Source organism: Panthera pardus, unplaced genomic scaffold (assembly GCF_024362965.1).
Source record: "Panthera pardus isolate Hobbes unplaced genomic scaffold, ASM2436296v1 HiC_scaffold_17, whole genome shotgun sequence".
NCBI classification, from domain to species: Eukaryota; Metazoa; Chordata; class Mammalia; order Carnivora; family Felidae; genus Panthera; species Panthera pardus.
This window is the reverse complement of record NW_026526732.1, coordinates 119,766,751-119,783,483: the sequence shown is the minus strand read 5'-3', so window position 1 is coordinate 119,783,483 and position 16,733 is coordinate 119,766,751. Positions and strand designations below refer to the sequence as shown.

At 47.8% G+C, this 16,733-nt stretch overlaps 1 protein-coding gene across 6 annotated transcripts in view; it reads left to right on the top strand.

Annotated features, from left to right (window-relative positions):
- Positions 1–16,733, top strand: part of JARID2 (jumonji and AT-rich interaction domain containing 2) — a 272,742-nt gene that overhangs the window by 112,994 nt on the left and 143,015 nt on the right. For all 6 annotated transcript variants that reach the window (XM_019420066.2, XM_019420064.2, XM_019420067.2 and 3 more), the window contains one exon: positions 11,343–11,478. In XM_019420066.2, coding sequence (XP_019275611.1) covers positions 11,363–11,478 — 116 coding nt within the window. In that variant the 5' untranslated portion in view covers positions 11,343–11,362. The remainder of the gene's footprint in view (positions 1–11,342; positions 11,479–16,733) is intronic.

Below are 16,733 nucleotides of genomic sequence, written 5' to 3'. Positions count from 1 at the left end.
CAAAAACAAAAAAACTGGCTTGGATGCAGGAACCAGTGAAAGTTTCTGGTTTTGTTTAGGAAACCAGTGTGAAATAGTAATAGAGTTCAATCTTGTCATCGGATTAGGAATAGATTAACTGGTAGGAAATCTATCACATGGAAAACAAACAATTGTTATCTTGTACAAAGGGCCCTGGTAACCTAGAATCGGGCATTCTGTGCAATATAAAACCAAGAGTGGTGGGTAACAGCCATAGGTGGTGAATCGGGTCAAACGGACTGTGGAGCCTAATTGACCGTGTTTCTTGGTACCAAAGTATTGATACGAAAAAGAGAACGGAGAATGAGCTCTCTACTGGCGAGTTTAGAAAGTCTGTTCTTTATTTTCTGTGGAATTACTGAAGTCCTGATGAGCTCCTTTAGTCAGGAAGACCAGTCCTCCGGTTTCCTGGTATTGGCTTTGAGGTGGGGCTGCAAGGTGAGCATTGCCACCTCTTGTTGAGTTGTGAGGGAATTAGAGCCTAGAAGGGACATTGCCTTGGTTGTAAAAGAAATTTTGTAGGCTTCCCAAAGAGATTTGGAAATGTCTCCCATAGTAGCCATTGGGGAGCCATGGAAAGCTTTATGTAGGGGAAGGAGTGACCTGTATTGGTTTTCTGTTTTTTGTTTGTTTTTTTTTGTTTGTTTGTTTTAGAGAGTAACTCCGGTAGCTGTGTTTTTAGAGACCTTGTGTGTGTGTGGGGGGGGGGGGGGAGGGGGGATGGTTGCACTAGGGATTGGTTGGTGGTCCTTATTTTGGAAGGTCTCCCCTGTAGGAGGGGAGATGAAGGCGTTGTTTTAACCTGTATCTGGAAGGACGCGCAGCAGTATACCTGGATTTAGAGACTGAACGTGAATAATGAGAAAGAAGCAGGAGTCCCACTTAAGATGCCAAACCCTGGGCAGTCAGGAGGGCGGTGGCAGGGATGATGGAGGTAGAATCCCACAGGGAGGGCGGAGCAAGGAGAGGAGGGAGGAGAGTGTTAAGAGAATGAAATAGACATCATGGGTGTTAAGATCGTTACAGATTGGGAGGGGCAGGAGAGTCCTAGTGGAAGGTCCCCGAGAGGAAACAGGAAAGCCAGGGGAGAAATCAGGTGGCTAATAGAAAGTTTGCATTAGGTTTGGCAATTCTAGTGCATTTCGTGGCGGCGGAACAGTTTTCGTAGGCCAGGTGGACGTGCCTTCTGTCACCAGGCCAGTGTGCACCTGTGATTCTCAAAGCGCATGGTCTGCGGGCTGGCAGCATCAGCATTACCTGGGAGAGAGTGGTCGTGGGGCCCACAATCTGGGGGCCTTTCAAGCCTTGTGATGGCTTCTCACGGATGCTCAAGTTGGCAGTCATTCTCCTGGGTCGTTGGTCTTGCACATGAGGAAACCGAGTTCTAGAATTGGAACCCAGGTCTCTCTTCCCTCCAGGCTACTATTTTCTTTACGCTTTCCATCTGTTTATAAGTGCTCGCTCATAGTATGTGTGTGTTTAGCGTTTATTTTTGGGGGCAGGCGTGAGCCGGGGGAGGGGCAAAGAGGGGTTTGGGGGACAGAGGATCCGAAGTGGGCTCTGTGCTGACAGCCACGAGCCTGATGCATGCGGGGCTCGAACTCACGAACTGGGAGATCGTGACCTGAGCCAAAGGTGGATGCTCAACCTACTGAGCCACCCAGGCGCCCCGAACTGGTTTTGAGTACATAGCCTGAGCTAGACCCCAGGCTGTTGTGTCAGGAACACAGAGATGATAGGGCACCTGGCAGGTACTCTGTGGTCACACCGACCCATCAGGATGGGATCTTTTTTTAAGAACCTCCGTGCCTAAGGTGTGTCACTTAGGAATGTTTGTGTGAATACTTTGTAGGCCACTTGGAGAGGAGAATATGTGCAAGAAACACGTATCTTGTGGCCTGCCACATAGTGGTATCCATTCATTGTTAGCGCAAAGTGCTAATGGAGGGGGAAACTGACATTGGCCTTGTTTCTGGAGACCCGTGCCTGTAATGACCTGGCACAGAGCACTTCCGGGGTGGTCGTTCGGTCTGGAGAGGGCTGGATGGTAATGAGAAAAGGGGACAAGTACGTATTAGAACAAATGTGGCACAGTGTCCATTTATATGTTCAATCCAAGGACAGGGTTTATTTGAACTGTTTGAAAATAACTTGATAATTTGAAATAGCTTTCATAAATTTGAAAAGTTTGCATAAAATGGCCAAATTCAACCTACTGGCTTGTCATGTAGCCTGGCCAGTCAGTCTGTCCCCTGGGCACGTATATATGCTTACACTTATTTTCTGGATGGGGGCGCTGCTGACCCAGAAAAGCCAGCAAACCCCAGCTATTGGTCAAACTCCTAAAATGACCCCAACACTGGGGAAGCAACAGAAGGGTAAAAATTGCCTCCCCTGCCCCCCCCGCCGCGGCTCAAGGCCCACAACCCTTGACTGGTCCTGGCAGGAGGTGGGGGGCAGGAATCCACCTCAGTGGTTTGGGTCACTCTGTTGGTGCTTGGAAACTGGCTGGTGGAAGATGGGGCTTTTTTTTTGTCTAGTCTTAATTCTGGAGGAATTGTTCTGTAGGAGATTCCTTAGAAAATGACTTGAAGGCATACTAACGTGTTATGTCTTCAGGGCTTACTTGTAGACTCAAAATTCCCCCCCCCCAGGATTTCCTATATGTTCCCTGCAAAACTGTAAGGCCACTGTAGCAAGGAGGACTGAGACCGGTTTTCCAGAGAGCTATATATAGGGGTGGCTATTTGCAGTTCACATCGTTCTCCCCTACTTGAGACGTGGATTCTTGTGCAAAGTATTGAATATTCCAGAATTTTCCTGCTAAGCTGAGCATAAAGGTACCTATTTTGAGGAGTCTCGGGGACCGTGTGGAAACGCAGGAGGAAGTAACACACAGTCCTTGAAACCCCGTCCAATTAAGTGCAAATGCGTGCTCTAGAAGTTCCCGTGATGATGGAAACCTTCTGTAGCTGTGTTGTCCGTTTTAGGGGAGACATGTGGCTGTTGAGCCCTTGAAATGTGTCTAGTGCAACTTGGAGCATCGTTTTTAATTAATTGTAAATAGCCACATGGCCGTTCGGTTAGCGCAGGTTTAGAATATGCCATTTGGGGAAAATTTTGTTGTGGGGGGGAGTGTATTCTTCAGATAGGAAGGCTTTAATGATGAAAAAATCCAAATCTGTTAGTCCTTTGGGAACCTGCTTGTTAAGAACGTATTCCCAAATGACGTCCTTGTGGAGTCCCCGTCCCCACTGCTGATGCCGAGTCGTTCCCTCATTCTGATGGGTCTTTCCAAAGACCCTGGTCAAGTATTTCCTTGTAACTTGATTTTCTTTTCTTTCCCCACTCCCTACACTGAAGATGGCCAACCCAGATTTCTGCTGGATTCTTGGAGATAACCCTGCTGTAGATCTTGGGCCTTTTTGATGTTGTCGAGACCCCAGACTGTCAGAGGAAGGGCTGCAGGAAGGTGGAACCCTGTGTTGCTGGCCCTCTGTGCTGTTCCCTGGCTGTGCCGTTTAACCATGAACGTGGGGATGTTGCAGCCCATGCTGTTGCTGCCTTGACAACAGCAATGTCTGACATGCTCAGACGCAAAAGAGCTGACTTGGCAGCTGCCCAGCAGATTTTTATAAAGGCTCAGTCGGTGGCCGGAGAATCAGGCTGTCAGAGTTGTGTTATGCAATAAATCGTTTTGAGCAGAAGTTCTTAATCCAATTTCAGCTGTGGCTTTTTTTTTTTTTAATATAAATAGGCGGTAATCAAAGATAAGTACACATTATTTAATGGGAGTTTGGAAGAAGTAAAACTCTTCCTTGCATAAGCATTTTTAGGCTGTTTGCTTTATCCCAGGAAGCGTGTCTCTGGGAGAAAATTTGCTGCTGGAAGTGCTTTTCATTTAAAGTCACGGCGGAGCAACATCCTTCACGAGTTCAGGAAGTCCGTGGTTTCCTGGCCACTTGTCTTTCTAGATGTGAATATTGCCCTGATCCTTCTTTGCTGTTTTGAATATTGATAGTTGATCCAGTTCATGGAATTGACAGAAAGTGGACGGCATCAAATGGAGTTGTGAGAGTCTTGTAACGGAGAAAACGCCTTTTGTTAAAAGGGAAGAAATGTTAGTTTTAGCCTAAGTTCTACCGCTCACATTTTTCTTCAGTGTTTTCTCTTCCTTATTTTTGGCTTCATAAATCCTTGTTTATGTTGAATCCGTGCCAAGAAGTCAACAACACTCCCCCCCCCACCCCCCACCCCGCATCTTTTTTTGGAGGGGGGGGGATGCTTTCATTGTTCTCTTCCCAAACTGTTGATAGAAGAGGCTGGCATTTCAGACAACAACAAATTGTGTTAAGTAGGGCGACTTACCAGCAGGTATATGCAGAGCTGCTTCTGAGAAGAAAAGGCATTCGTGGATAGGTTTCCAGTCCTTCTCCATGGAAAAAGGAAAGAAGATGCCATCAGGTTCTTCCTCCTCCCCTCCCTCACCAACCCGGTCTTTCAGATTTTGCCTCCTTATTGTTTGGCTCTGTGTGTTTGTCAGATTCCTCCCTCTTCCTCCTCCCTCCTCGCGCCCCCCCCCCCCCATGAAGTGTTTAGTTCTTGTTAATACAACTTAGAGGGGAGGGGTGAGTATTGGAATTGGGCATTGTGCGCCACAGTTTCATTTTTTATTTTATTAATTTATTTTTCATGTTTATTTTTGAGGGAGAGTTTGAACAGGGTGGAGCAGAGGTGGGGGGGAGCGTCCAGATCCGAAGCGGGCTCTGTGCCAACAGCAGAAAGCCTGATCTGGTGCTTGAACTCCTGAACCCAGAGATCATGAGCTGAGCCGAAGTCAGAGTCAGACAGATGCTTAACCGACTGGGCCACGCAGTTGCCTCTCTCTCTCTCTCTCTCTCTCTCTTTTTTTTAATGTTTACTTATTTTGAGAGGGAGAAAGGGTGGGGGGGGGGGAAGGGGGGAAGAGACAGTGTGAGCAGCGAAGGGGCAGAGAGGGAGAGAGAGAATCTCCAGCAGGGTCCACGTTCTCCACACAGAGCCCGGTGTAGGGCTCAACTTGGGAACCTTCAGATCCTGACCCGGGCCAGAAAGAAGAGCCCAGGAGCCTCACGGACTCAACTGACTAAGCCACCCAGGGCGCTCCATCACTTCATTTTCATTTAAAAAGGGCTGGAAAGTCACCAATCCCTCCATTCCCGAGGCCTGGACAAGGTGGATAGAGATAGGATATGTACACGGGGAGGTGGTGTTGTACACGGGGAGGTGGCGTTGGTTTAACTCTTCGGTAGCTCCTGTCATCCAAACACGAATCCTGTCTTCGCACTTGTATAAGCTATACTACGGTGGTTTCGTGTTCGAAGGTCTTCCTACCTGTGAATGTGAACATTCTCTTCCCTCCCAATCCGTCCCCCCTCCCCCACGCTACTTACCATGAGGAACAGTTGACTTCCTGTGCCCCCTCCCTGTGGAAGCAGGAGTGATTTCTCTGGAACGGAACGCCATCTTTAATGGTGCCTGTCCTTAGGGATTAACCCCCCCCCCCCCCCCCCCCCCCCCCCCAGCAGGCTGACCTTTAAAACCTTGGTGGGAGGTTCTGGATGTCCGTTTGAAACACAGGTGTGTATCACACTGCATTCCTAGTTGGCTTTATTTTTATTTGGTGATGTGGTTCAAAATGATCTCTGCTGTTAGACCTCATTGCTTCCTACCTCCTGGAAGGGACCTAGTATAATTGGTTGGTTGACCTGTGCCCCAGTTTCCACCAGTTGTTCCTGTATCATTATTTATGATGTCCTTGGTTGGGATGATAAATTACTTGGTCACTCTATCTGTGATGCTTAAATCTCTTCTTACTCAGTTTGCTCACAAGTGATAGGAAATGAAGTACCTCCCATCGGAAGGGTCCTATTTCGTTTTTAAAATAATGGTAATGGCTAGAAAAAAGGTTTTTAAAAACCCGAAATGTTTCCCTCTAATCCATGCATTTCCATCTTCGTCTCCCCTTCTCCTAAGTCAAGATGGCCAGAATTTAAAGCCGTAACAAGCAGTCAGACCTGGACAGATTGCATAAGGATGCCTTGAGAGATGACCTTAGAACTGAGGTAGTTGTAGAGACCAGTAATAATCCCTCCCCTTTCTGTTCTTTTACCGGCCTCCAGCTAGAGCTGCTCATGGATTGTTTTTTCATATAACATTTACATTCACCTCTTGAAATGAGTAATCTTAATGTTGCTACCGATTAGGAGTCATTGGGAGTTACATGTGTGACGTTTTCTCCCTGAGATTAAATTACTGAGTTTTGAAACTTTGCTTTGGGCACCTGCCCTCTAACGTGGACCAGTTGACCTCACATGGCAGCTCTCGTTTCTCTCCAGCTGTGTGACCTTTTGGGCAAGACCTTGAAACTCACCTCTTTTTTTTTTTTTTTAAGATACTTGTGATGTCTTCCTTTCCCACCCATTTTAAACTAAAAGGAGGTGGTAGCAGGCTTTGCAAATCTTCAACCTGGATGTGAGCTTTGGGGTATTGTCAGGTGATGCCATCCCCCACAAGTGTGGGGTCTTCATGCGCTAGGCTGGCGCTCCCATGTTCTCACGTGTCTTATTACGAGACTTGGAGCCATTACGGGTCTTTGTTTTTTTTTCCTTCAGTAAAAGATGATGACCATAAGCATTTCAAGTTTAATTCCTGACCAGCTGCCATTTTTGATGAGAGATTCTCCAGTTATTTCAAAGAATGGCAGAGATTTTTCAAGTGATAAGAAATCCCTGTCACTTCTGCATTTTTTTTTTCACTTTTACTTCGTAAAGCCTTAATGCTCAATTTTCCATTTGCTGAAGAAGTGACTTTTAGTAGTCAGAATAGTAAAGTGAATCTAGATCCTTGTGATTTGGTGTTGTTGTTCTTTTTCTTCTTAAAATTGGGTCAGGAGACCCAGATATTCTTATTTATGGCAGTATTTGCAGAGCATTTTGTTTTGTGGTTGGGGAACTACAGGTTAAGGAATTAGGGGATGGGAACGAGGGAAGGTGGTATGTTTGGTTGTTTGGGGGCTTGAATTGTGCTTCCCCAATAATGGGGTGAAATGTAAAAACTCAGAGGTCTTAATGACACCCCAATGGCAAGAGGTTAAAAAAATCTTTAAGGAAATTCATAAAAAGAACTTGACACACTTGGGAGGTGCCTGGGTAGCTCAGTTGGTTAAGCATCTGACTCTTGGTTTCAGCTCAGGTCATGATCTCACGGTTCGTGAGTTCCAGCCCCACATTGGGCTTCACGATGACAGCGTGGAGCCTGCTTGGGATTCTCTCTATCCCTCTCTTTCTCTGCTCCTCTCCTGCTCATGTGTGCGCTCTCTCTCTTGCTCTCTCTCTCTCTCAAATAAAAACTTAAAAAACTGATACACTCTGGGTGGCTGAATTTGTATCAGAATAAAGCCACTGGACTCCTGACAGTGGCTACAGCCTCTCTCTGTCGTCTTTTATTAAGCTGACCAGTAAACCAGAAGGGACTAGATACTTGGTTTTAGGGGAGCATCCCAAAGGAATCCAGGAAAGGATCTCTCTCTGTTCAGTGCCACACCGTCCAATCTTCCGTGATTCCATCTGCCCAGAGAGCCACGTGGCCTGAAGGTGTCTAGGGAAGGTCGGAGGGGATTATTTGGAATTGTCAACTCGGAGGCATGAGTGGAATATCAGTTGATTTGAAAATTGTGATTTGGGAATGTATAATTGAATATAGCGGGTGGGAGGGGGAACAGAATGGGAGAGTCCTGAGTGATGGGGGGGGGGGGCTGTGTAGCTGGAGCTGGAGAGAATTGTTTTGTTGAAGGAATTAGTCAGTATTTAGCTCAAGGTACGGGACTCTGACAGGGTCATTAGGTTTGGGCCCTATGAGGCCACGTGGATTTCCAGATGGGTGCCATTTTCTTGTAGGGAACTAGGTGGATTGAGTAGGAGGGCTTTGGTATGTTGGCAAGCTTACTGCTGAGAGAGAGAGAGGGAGGGAGGGAGAGAAGGGTAGCCAGCCCTTTTGGGTTAGCACTGTGGGGACTGTTTTATGGGGGTAGCTGTAATTTACATTAAGAAAACAATAGAGATTTCATGCACTCCACTTAAAATGCCCTGGATGTTTGTAAGGTTAGGGACAGGCAGGCCATATGTGGGTAAACCTAGTGGGAAGCGAGCTTGCACTTGAGTCTTATGTTTCCAGAAAGGTTTATCGAGCTCTTACTCTAGCAGGCTTGTCCTAGGCTGGGATATATATACATAGTGAACAGGATTTCCTGACCCCATGCCGCCATTGTTTAAATGGCTGATGAAATTGGTTAAATGACTATTGAAGGGGAGGGGGAGGGAATAAAAAAGCCATAAACTCGTAGAGAAGTGTTCATGATCGTTCTGTCAGGGCTGTTTCGTAGAGCACTCCGTACTGGACTGTTCTGAGTGACCGTTAAGGACCCGAGATACCTTCTTGTAGACTTTCTGTGACCTACAACTTGGGCATTCAGCCCTGTGTTGCCCCCTCATTGGGTGCAGGCTACACTTGGGCTTTCTGCGTCAGGCAGCTTCACGAAGGGGGAGTGCCAGCCTCTCCTGGCTTAGGATAGGGTGACTCATCATGACCCCGCAGCTGTGAAAAGCAGCCTGAGTTTTAATTTCTGAATTATGACCTCCTCATTGAGCTTTTGGAAACAGAACAGAATCCCTTATTACCTTATTGTGTCTCGCTTCAACACCGAGGGAGGCAACTAGGCTTGACCAGCACGGTACATTATATAAAAGAACTCTTGTGTTTCCAAAAAAAAAAAGTTTGCCTTTTTTTTTTTTTTTTTTAAATGTCTAGAATTTGAAACCCCATAATCTGGGTCATGCGTTTGCTTCTCCTGTAGTTAAAGTACTTTATAGGTTTCATGAAGCGTCTTTTGTCAGTAAGTGAACCTTAAATGCATCTTCCTTTGCGGGCGGTTTCATCTCCCATGGTTTATGTTTTAATTAGACACTAGTTGTAGGGGGTATAATTCTCTTGTGCGGAGGCCCGAAGTCAGAACGAAGCCACCAGTCTGAACACGATGCAGTAAATCATTGCAGGCATTTTTGCATTGGAAGCTATTTGGGGGTTTTATCATTTACAAACTGTGGGTGTGAGGAGATAATAGTCTGTAATCACATCGGCGTTACATGAGAATAGGACTCTGAGCATGAAGAAGAGAATTCTGCCAGGCCGCCTTACCTGGCTGCTGAGAAACGATGAGATTGCCGCCGCACTGTGTTGAACTTGAGGAGGAGTTAAAGTTTATCATCCCAGTTGCAACGGATCAGCTAGAGGAGCAGCGAGTTCTTTTTCTTTTGTGCCTTTTGTGCGTCATATGGGTCAGTCCTCTGCCTCTTTTTCACTCAGATTGGTTATTTGGGCTTTGCAAACGGGGTCTGGTCAGGTGCTTCATTTTTCTGTTTGTTAACCGTGTAAATTGGGAGGTAGAGAGCGACTTGTTCGCAGTAGCAGTGGAGAAATTCCATGGGCTTCTGAGGCAATTCACTGGCTTCTTTCAGCCCTTGGGTTCGAACCTCGACCCCCCCCACCACCCTGGTCTGGTTTAGTAGAGCTCTCCTGCCTCTCAGGGAACACGGCCAGGAAGACAGGATGTGCCTCCTTCCTCTGGAGCTACCGGAAATCTCAGTTGGCAGATGGGCAGGCGTGAAGGGTGTCGTGGGGCAGGTGGAAATCCCAGCTCTTCTTTCCCAGGGCCCTCTTTCCCCTTAGTACGGAAGACGGAGGATGGCTCTCTTTCTGGGAAAATCCTGGAAGCTTAACCAGAGTGCAGCTTCAAGTTATTTAGGGCTTAGAGTCTCTGTGTGGTTGGATTTCTAAGATGTAGTTTGTGTTGACGCAGAATTTAGGAGTTTAAGAGCTGGAAAAGACCTCCGGTCATCTGGCTCCTTACCTAGTCCCAGGGAGCTTTTACGGGAGGAGAAACCAGTTCTGTCGGACATGCAGGACAACAGTGCCGCGGCTTGACCTTTGAGGTCTTCCGTTTGAGCAAAAGGAACCCCGAAGTATCCAAGATTCGCCTTCCTGCATTTACCCAGGGCATTAATATTTGCGTTGATCTCCTAAGGCCCGAAGGATCTGAGAAGCTCCAATCCTTCGTTCTCTAAGTTGAACTATTATCAAATGCTTAAGTCTTTGAAGCAAGGATGTGAACATAAGGACTTCTTCGATTAGCGGACGGTAGGCAGGTATCCATAGGAGAGAATCTAGGACTGTTCTCAGCCGTGGGAATTGGCGCTTTAAGCCTTACAGACCTTCTTGCTGGTTCCCTGAGACCATTGCCTCCACTTCGTCCTGGTACCCCACCATCTCCATGTTTCCAGATGTAGCTTCTGGTCTCCCTGCTGGTTGGCGCCCTCCCCTCCCTCCTCTTGGCGCTTCTGGATTGTCCTCTGTTTTTCTGTGGCCACTACTGGAATGGCTGGGATGGTCTCTGGCCTGGCTGCTGGTGGTTGGGATTTTTCCCCACCCCCCACCCCCGCCCGACCTGGCCTTCCCTTGTTCTGTTCCTCTCCAGAACTTGCATTGCATCTGATACCACAGACCTAAGGGAGCCACGCTAATTAGACCTTCAAGACCTGTTATTAACCTGTGTGTATTTCTTCTTCTTCTTTTTTGTTTTCTTTACGTCACCCCTTCGCAAACCTCCTGCCCCTGCCTCCCAGTTCTCTCTGCTCCGCTAGGATCCATTGCCCTTTTCTGCTGTGCTCTGTCTCTCTCATTCAGGGCTCATTTCCTTAAGAGGTCAGTACAGATCCAATTTCACTTCTTCTGACCGAATTGTAAATTCTTTGAAGGCAGCACCAACCCCCTAGCCCCCAGTGCCAACGGCAGCAGTTTCTAAAAGAGTGCGGCGCATGTGTGTGAGGCAGCACACGTCCCAGAATTCCTCAGACACTCCAGCACGGTGGTTTCATTACGCCTGTGCTTTTGGGGGTACGAACTCCTGTTTCGAAATGTTGCCCAGGCATATAGAACTTGAGTATTATTGGCTAATGAGGGTATGTGGGCGTAAAGGTTTGTAAAGGAGGCGAGCTGGTGGCCGTCTTTCCACCCCCTTTTGTGGTCCGTGGGTTAGCTTTTCTGGGGACTCTCCAGATGTCAGGAAGGTCGTGCTGAATGAACCATTACCACAGGATGATGGGATCCCCTGGAAGTGCCTCTCGCTCTGATACTTTGGAGTTTTCTTTAACGTTTCTTTTGATTCTTCATATTTACTTGCTTTTTGTGTTAAGTGCTTTCCCTTCTCTCTTTCCTGTTTTCTGCAGGATGACAGCGATGGGATTCCATGGTCAGAAGAAAGGGTGGTGCGGAAAGTCCTCTATCTGTCTCTGAAGGAGTTCAAGAATGCCCAGAAGAGGCAGCACGGGGAAGGCATTGCTGGGAGCCTGAAGACTGTGAATGGTGAGTCGACTGTCTTGTTGGAATTGGATGATGTCTTCGGGCACGGCCTTGTTTCTGAATCGGATGTGATCTGGGCGGCTTGTGCTTCTCGGGCTAGGCCCCTCTTGGCAGTTATTTTGGACATCCTACTGGGTTTATAGATTCATTTCTTTTATGCTCCTTTATATGCTGTGTAATATAATTTGCAGGGTGCCTTAATTAGTCTGGTCCCTGTAGATAAGACCAGGGCTGTGATCTGATTTCTACTAGGTCCTGGGTTGAACGTAGAGTCTGTCTTAACAGGTGTTTCTGTGGATCTCTGCCTTTCTACTTTGCTGCGATGTGGGGCGGTTCTCCCCGATCGTCTTAGGGAACCAGTAAGAAGGTTTGTAAGGTTTAAAGTGCTGATTCCCACAACTGAGGGCAGTCCTAGATTCTCTCCTATGGATACCTCCCTACTGTCTGCTGGTTCTTCTCCCCTGATTGTATAGGAAGCAGCTTGGATCTACCATTTGCCTCCTACCCTTCCTGCTCTCTGGCTCATAGCCTCCTAAGTACCTGCTTCCTTGTTGATCAGGCCGGGCAGGTTGTTATGTGGAGGCTGGTATACGGTGGCACAGAATGCCCGAGCCTGTGGAAGTGCACCTGTAATGGTTATCAGATGGATCCTTGAAGCCTGGAGGGAAACTCGCTCTTCCCCCGAGTTTATTCTGATGTCTCTTTGGAACAGGGTTAGCATGGTGGAATTGGAACCCTCCGATGATCATAACCGAGCTTCTGGTCACGGTCTGTATTTCGTTGCAGGGGATGTGGTCGTGGTGACATCCCAGGCTCTGTCCAACTTTGTTCGTCCTTCAGAATTACAGAGAAATGTGAATGAATCGATCGTGTTCTGGTTTGTACCTGCTTGGAGCAAGCAGATAAGGAAGAGGGGATTGTTCTGTTTCAGAGTCTTTGCTCTGGTCACAGGGGTACTAGAGGCATTTGGAGGGTATTTGGCAGCATGCCAGGGTGCAGGGTGACAGGTTCACTTAGGGCCTCCAGTTTCTTTCCATTCTGCTTAGTTGTACGGTGGGTTGTCTGGGAGCCTCTTCTTGGAACCAGTGCTTACAGGCGGGACCTGTTGCCACTCTGTTTGCACAGAGCCATGGCAGTGCTTTCGGAGACGATGCCCTCCCTGCCACTGCCCCCACCCTCCCCGTCTGTCCCTGTCTGCTTCTAGTACTGTGTGACTTGAAACCAGAAGCCCCTGAAGTCTGAGCCAACATGCGTGGGAAGCCCCCCCCCCCCCCCCCCCCCCCCCCCGCCGGCTTTTGTTTTTGAATCAAAAGGTAGAAGGTAAGTTGTAGAATGTGTTGTCACAGGTATAGAATCTGGAGCCACGTGTGATGTGATGTGATCATTCGTGTTCTCGGCTTCACAGTGAAGATGGTGATTTGCTTTACGTTTTTTTATCCGGCGGGGGGGGGGGGGGGGGGGGGGGGGGCGGGGAGAGAATGTCCCTGAGTCCTGGAGTTACAATAGAGCGCTAGCTGCTGGGGGTGTAGTTGTTACTGTCGTGATCAGGCGTGCTCTCGTTCTGCTATTTAGGAGGGGAGATGCCTTCGTGGTTTTTGGAATCCGTTAACAGAAAACAACCCAACGAGAAAAATCAGCTTTTCGGACAAGTTAGCCGGGTGTCCAGGATTAAATCAAGGTGGAATTTAGGTGACGATCTTTACCTTTTGTTCTTTTAAGAGGGAACCTGCCCTGCCAGCTAGCTGACCACACGTAGCTCTCTCGTTTTCTACCGCCCTTGTCAAGGGCTTGACGGTGCTGAGGAAGAGGTTCTGAGAAAAGTAGCAAAGACTGAAGACTTTATGAAACTAGTATAAGAATTCGTTCAACAACAAAAAAGAGGCTTTTGTTGTAGTTCGTATTTCCTGCTGATAAAGACGGACTTGTCATTTTCTTGTTTAAGCACCAAGACCCCAAGGCGCCTCTCTCTCTCTCTCTCTCTCTCTCTCTCTCTCTCTCTCTCTCGGTGGTGAAATTGCTGTGAATAGGCCTGTTTCTACTTCTTGTTGGTGTCAGTGGAGCCAATGGGTCCGAGTCCACGTTTTTGTCGTTCTGTGCCTTGGATTTCCATAGCTGTTCTGAGTAAACACGACTCTGTGTTTCAAGAATAATTTTCTTGAGGGCAGCCAACAGGTTGAATTGTGCTTTGTTTTTGGGGGCGTCCCAGAGAGCTTGGGAGACAAGCAGCTCCTTCTCTGTAGGTCCTCAAACCTCAGCCGTGCTCTCCTAGGGGGCATGGTGCAGAGAAAGCAGAAAACATGGAGAGCGTCCCAGACTTTTTTGGCAGCTGAGGTTGGTGGTAGGATGATTGCAAGCAGTGTTGTGTGTGTGCACGCATGTGTGTGCCTGTGAGCATGTCCCCTGTTTGAATGGTTGCTTCGTACTCCTCGTGTATACTCTGCATGGTAGAATGATGACCTCGTCTTAAGCTGTGCACCGCACGCTGTCTTGGGGTTCTGCCCTGGGGGCAGATGAAAATAGGTTAGTAGGGGAGTAGGTTTTCACAGCCCTGCAAGGTGCATGTTTGTTTTTTGGTGTTTTGTTTTGGTGAGTTATCTAACCTTTTGAGATTTCTCTTGCAAAAACTGAACTCCATTGGTCCAGTGTTAATTGTCAGAGAAATTTGTCTGGTGGTAGGGCTTTGAAGCTGCCCCGTACAGAGCCCTTGTTAGGACACGGGCAAGGAAAGTGACAAGACAAGGATCAGAGCAGGTTCCTGTGCCCAGATTGGCGGGAGGGTTAGCTGCTGCCCCTGTGCCGCCGCCTCCCCCTTTTCATGCTTTGCAGCGGGGGACCTTGGGTACTGACCTACCTCCGAGACCCCCTGCTCTTGTCATCTGTGAGCTGACCAAAATGTCCTTGTGGGGCTTTGTGAGTGCTCTGTGTGGTGGTGACTTCTCTAAGGTGACACGGCTGTCTGCAATGCGGGTAGCAGAATTGGAATTACAACTCCATCCGCGGAGCTTTTGAATCCAGTATTTTGGAAGACAAGAGGGATGAAAAGGACACCGTATCTTTTTAATGGCGGTATTGAAAACACATCTTAATTTTCACTGGATCACTTTTCAGAGATGTTTCTGGGTTATCGGTCTCACTGGAGTTACTGGGGAAAATTCCACATTCAAGTAATATTTTGTGTTCACAAATAGAATAGGCTTGCTGTACTGTTACCTAATTGGAGAACGGATTGACGTCACTTCGCCAAACCCTTGGCGTGCTAGAACGATGAACCAGCACCTCCTTCTTTGCCCCGCCCCCCCTTGTGAGGTGGGTGGGGTCTGGCGTCTGTTAACTGCACACAGACAGCGGCAGCTCCCAAGCGGCTGAGCTATGCTACCCTGTTTCTGTGGGTCTAGTGCAGTAGTAATAACCCAAGCAGGCACAAGATTGTAGGGAGACATCACATTTTATGTCCTAAAATCCATGTTTGCCATCAACCTTTATTATGTCTGCAGTTCTAAAGTAACCAGGAATGAATATTTCTTTCTCTTTCCTTTTTTTTTTTAACCATTTATTGATCCATCCATCCTAGTAGGAGCGAACATGAGTCTTGAACGGCCTCGCGGATTGTCTGTGTAGGAACTGAAGCCCTCCTTGTGGCGTGTTGGTTATAGCTGGGCGTAGGAGAGGCGGTACTCCGATTTTTGCTGATTGTGAGAACCTTCTATCTGCTTCCTGCTGTAGATAATGCCACTTCTTCTGGCTGTTATAAATGAACAAAAGCATGGGGAAGGGCTGGCGGAGGCTGAGGCCTCGGCCACTCTTTGAGGGCCCTTGGCCCGCTGGGGCTGAAATTAGGGACATTTAAATAATAACATGCTGCACAAATGAGTACAGATAATTACACGGTAAGAGAGGGGAGCTATTAGCTGTATTTGAGTTTCATTTGCTTCCTATAAATGTCATCCGAGATCCAGCAAAAGCCCTCTGGCCAGCCAAAGAACCTTGAGTAGATTAAGGGAACCTGGATCCTTTTTTCTTAGAACCTGACTGCAGTCGTGATGGGTAATCCGTACGTTGAGCCGTTACTGTTTCTAGCACTTGAGCTGTATTTCATGAATTTAGTCTTCAGAAACAGACCATTCTTGTAGATGAGGGAGTGATACACGGGGGTGGATTAGCCGTCCATCTACGCGAGTGGTCCTCGGCAGCCGGACTTTTAAAGCTTGGCTTTCTGTGTCTTGACTTCATACCACCCCTTGGATAAACAGAAGTCACTTTGGGAACCCTCTGTAAAGATAGGATTCCCGAAACTAAGAATTTGTAGGAGACCTTTTAAAAAACTTTTCCTAATAGCCGTTTCTTTTGAAGGAGAGCATGTAACCTCTTTTACTGGGAAGGAGACCTCCAAGGGTGGGGGGTGGGGGGCAGGAGAAGTATGAACATGGGCATATTTGTGGTCTTTATTAGAGCTTATAACTGGGGGGGGGGGGGGAAATCAAAAGATGGGCACAGGTACGTTCATTTTTTTTCACCTAGAGGTAGGGATTTGGATTTTTAATGCTGCTGTTGAACCACCAGGTTGACTCTCTCCATACAGTCCTGTCCTCACATGACAAGGGGCCTTTCTGGCAACAACTGCCGATTTGTAGGGAGGAGCTGAAGTTGGAAGTGTGCAGATAGAGAACTCCCCACACACCTGTTTTGTTTTGTTTTGTTTTGTTTCCCCCTTAAGGAGAAGAATTTTGGACTCCTTCAAAATCTTTTTTTTTTAAATTTTTTTTTTTAATTTATTTTTTTAACGTTTTATTTATTTTTGAGACAGAGAGAGACAGAGCATGAACGGGGGAGGGGCAGAGAGAGAGGGAGACACAGAATCGGAAGCAGGCTCCGGGCTCCGAGCCATCAGCCCAGAGCCTGACACGGGGCTCGAACTCACGGACCGCGAGATCATGACCTGGCTGAAGTCGGACGCTTAACCGACTGAGCCACCCAGGCGCCCCCAAAATCTTTTTTAATGTTTATTTTGAGAGGAGAGAGCACACGCATGCATGTGCACAGTCGGGGGGGGGGGGGGAGGGAGGGAGGGAGGGAGGGAGGGAGAGAGAGAGAGAGAGAGAGAGGAGAGAGAGGAGAGAGAGAGAGAGAGAGAGAGAATCCATAGGTTCCAGGCTCAAGCTATCAGCACAGAGCCCCACGCGGGGCTCAAACTCCCAAACCCCCAACCGTGAGATCATGACCCGAGTCGAAACCAAGAGTCAGATCCTTAACTGACTGAG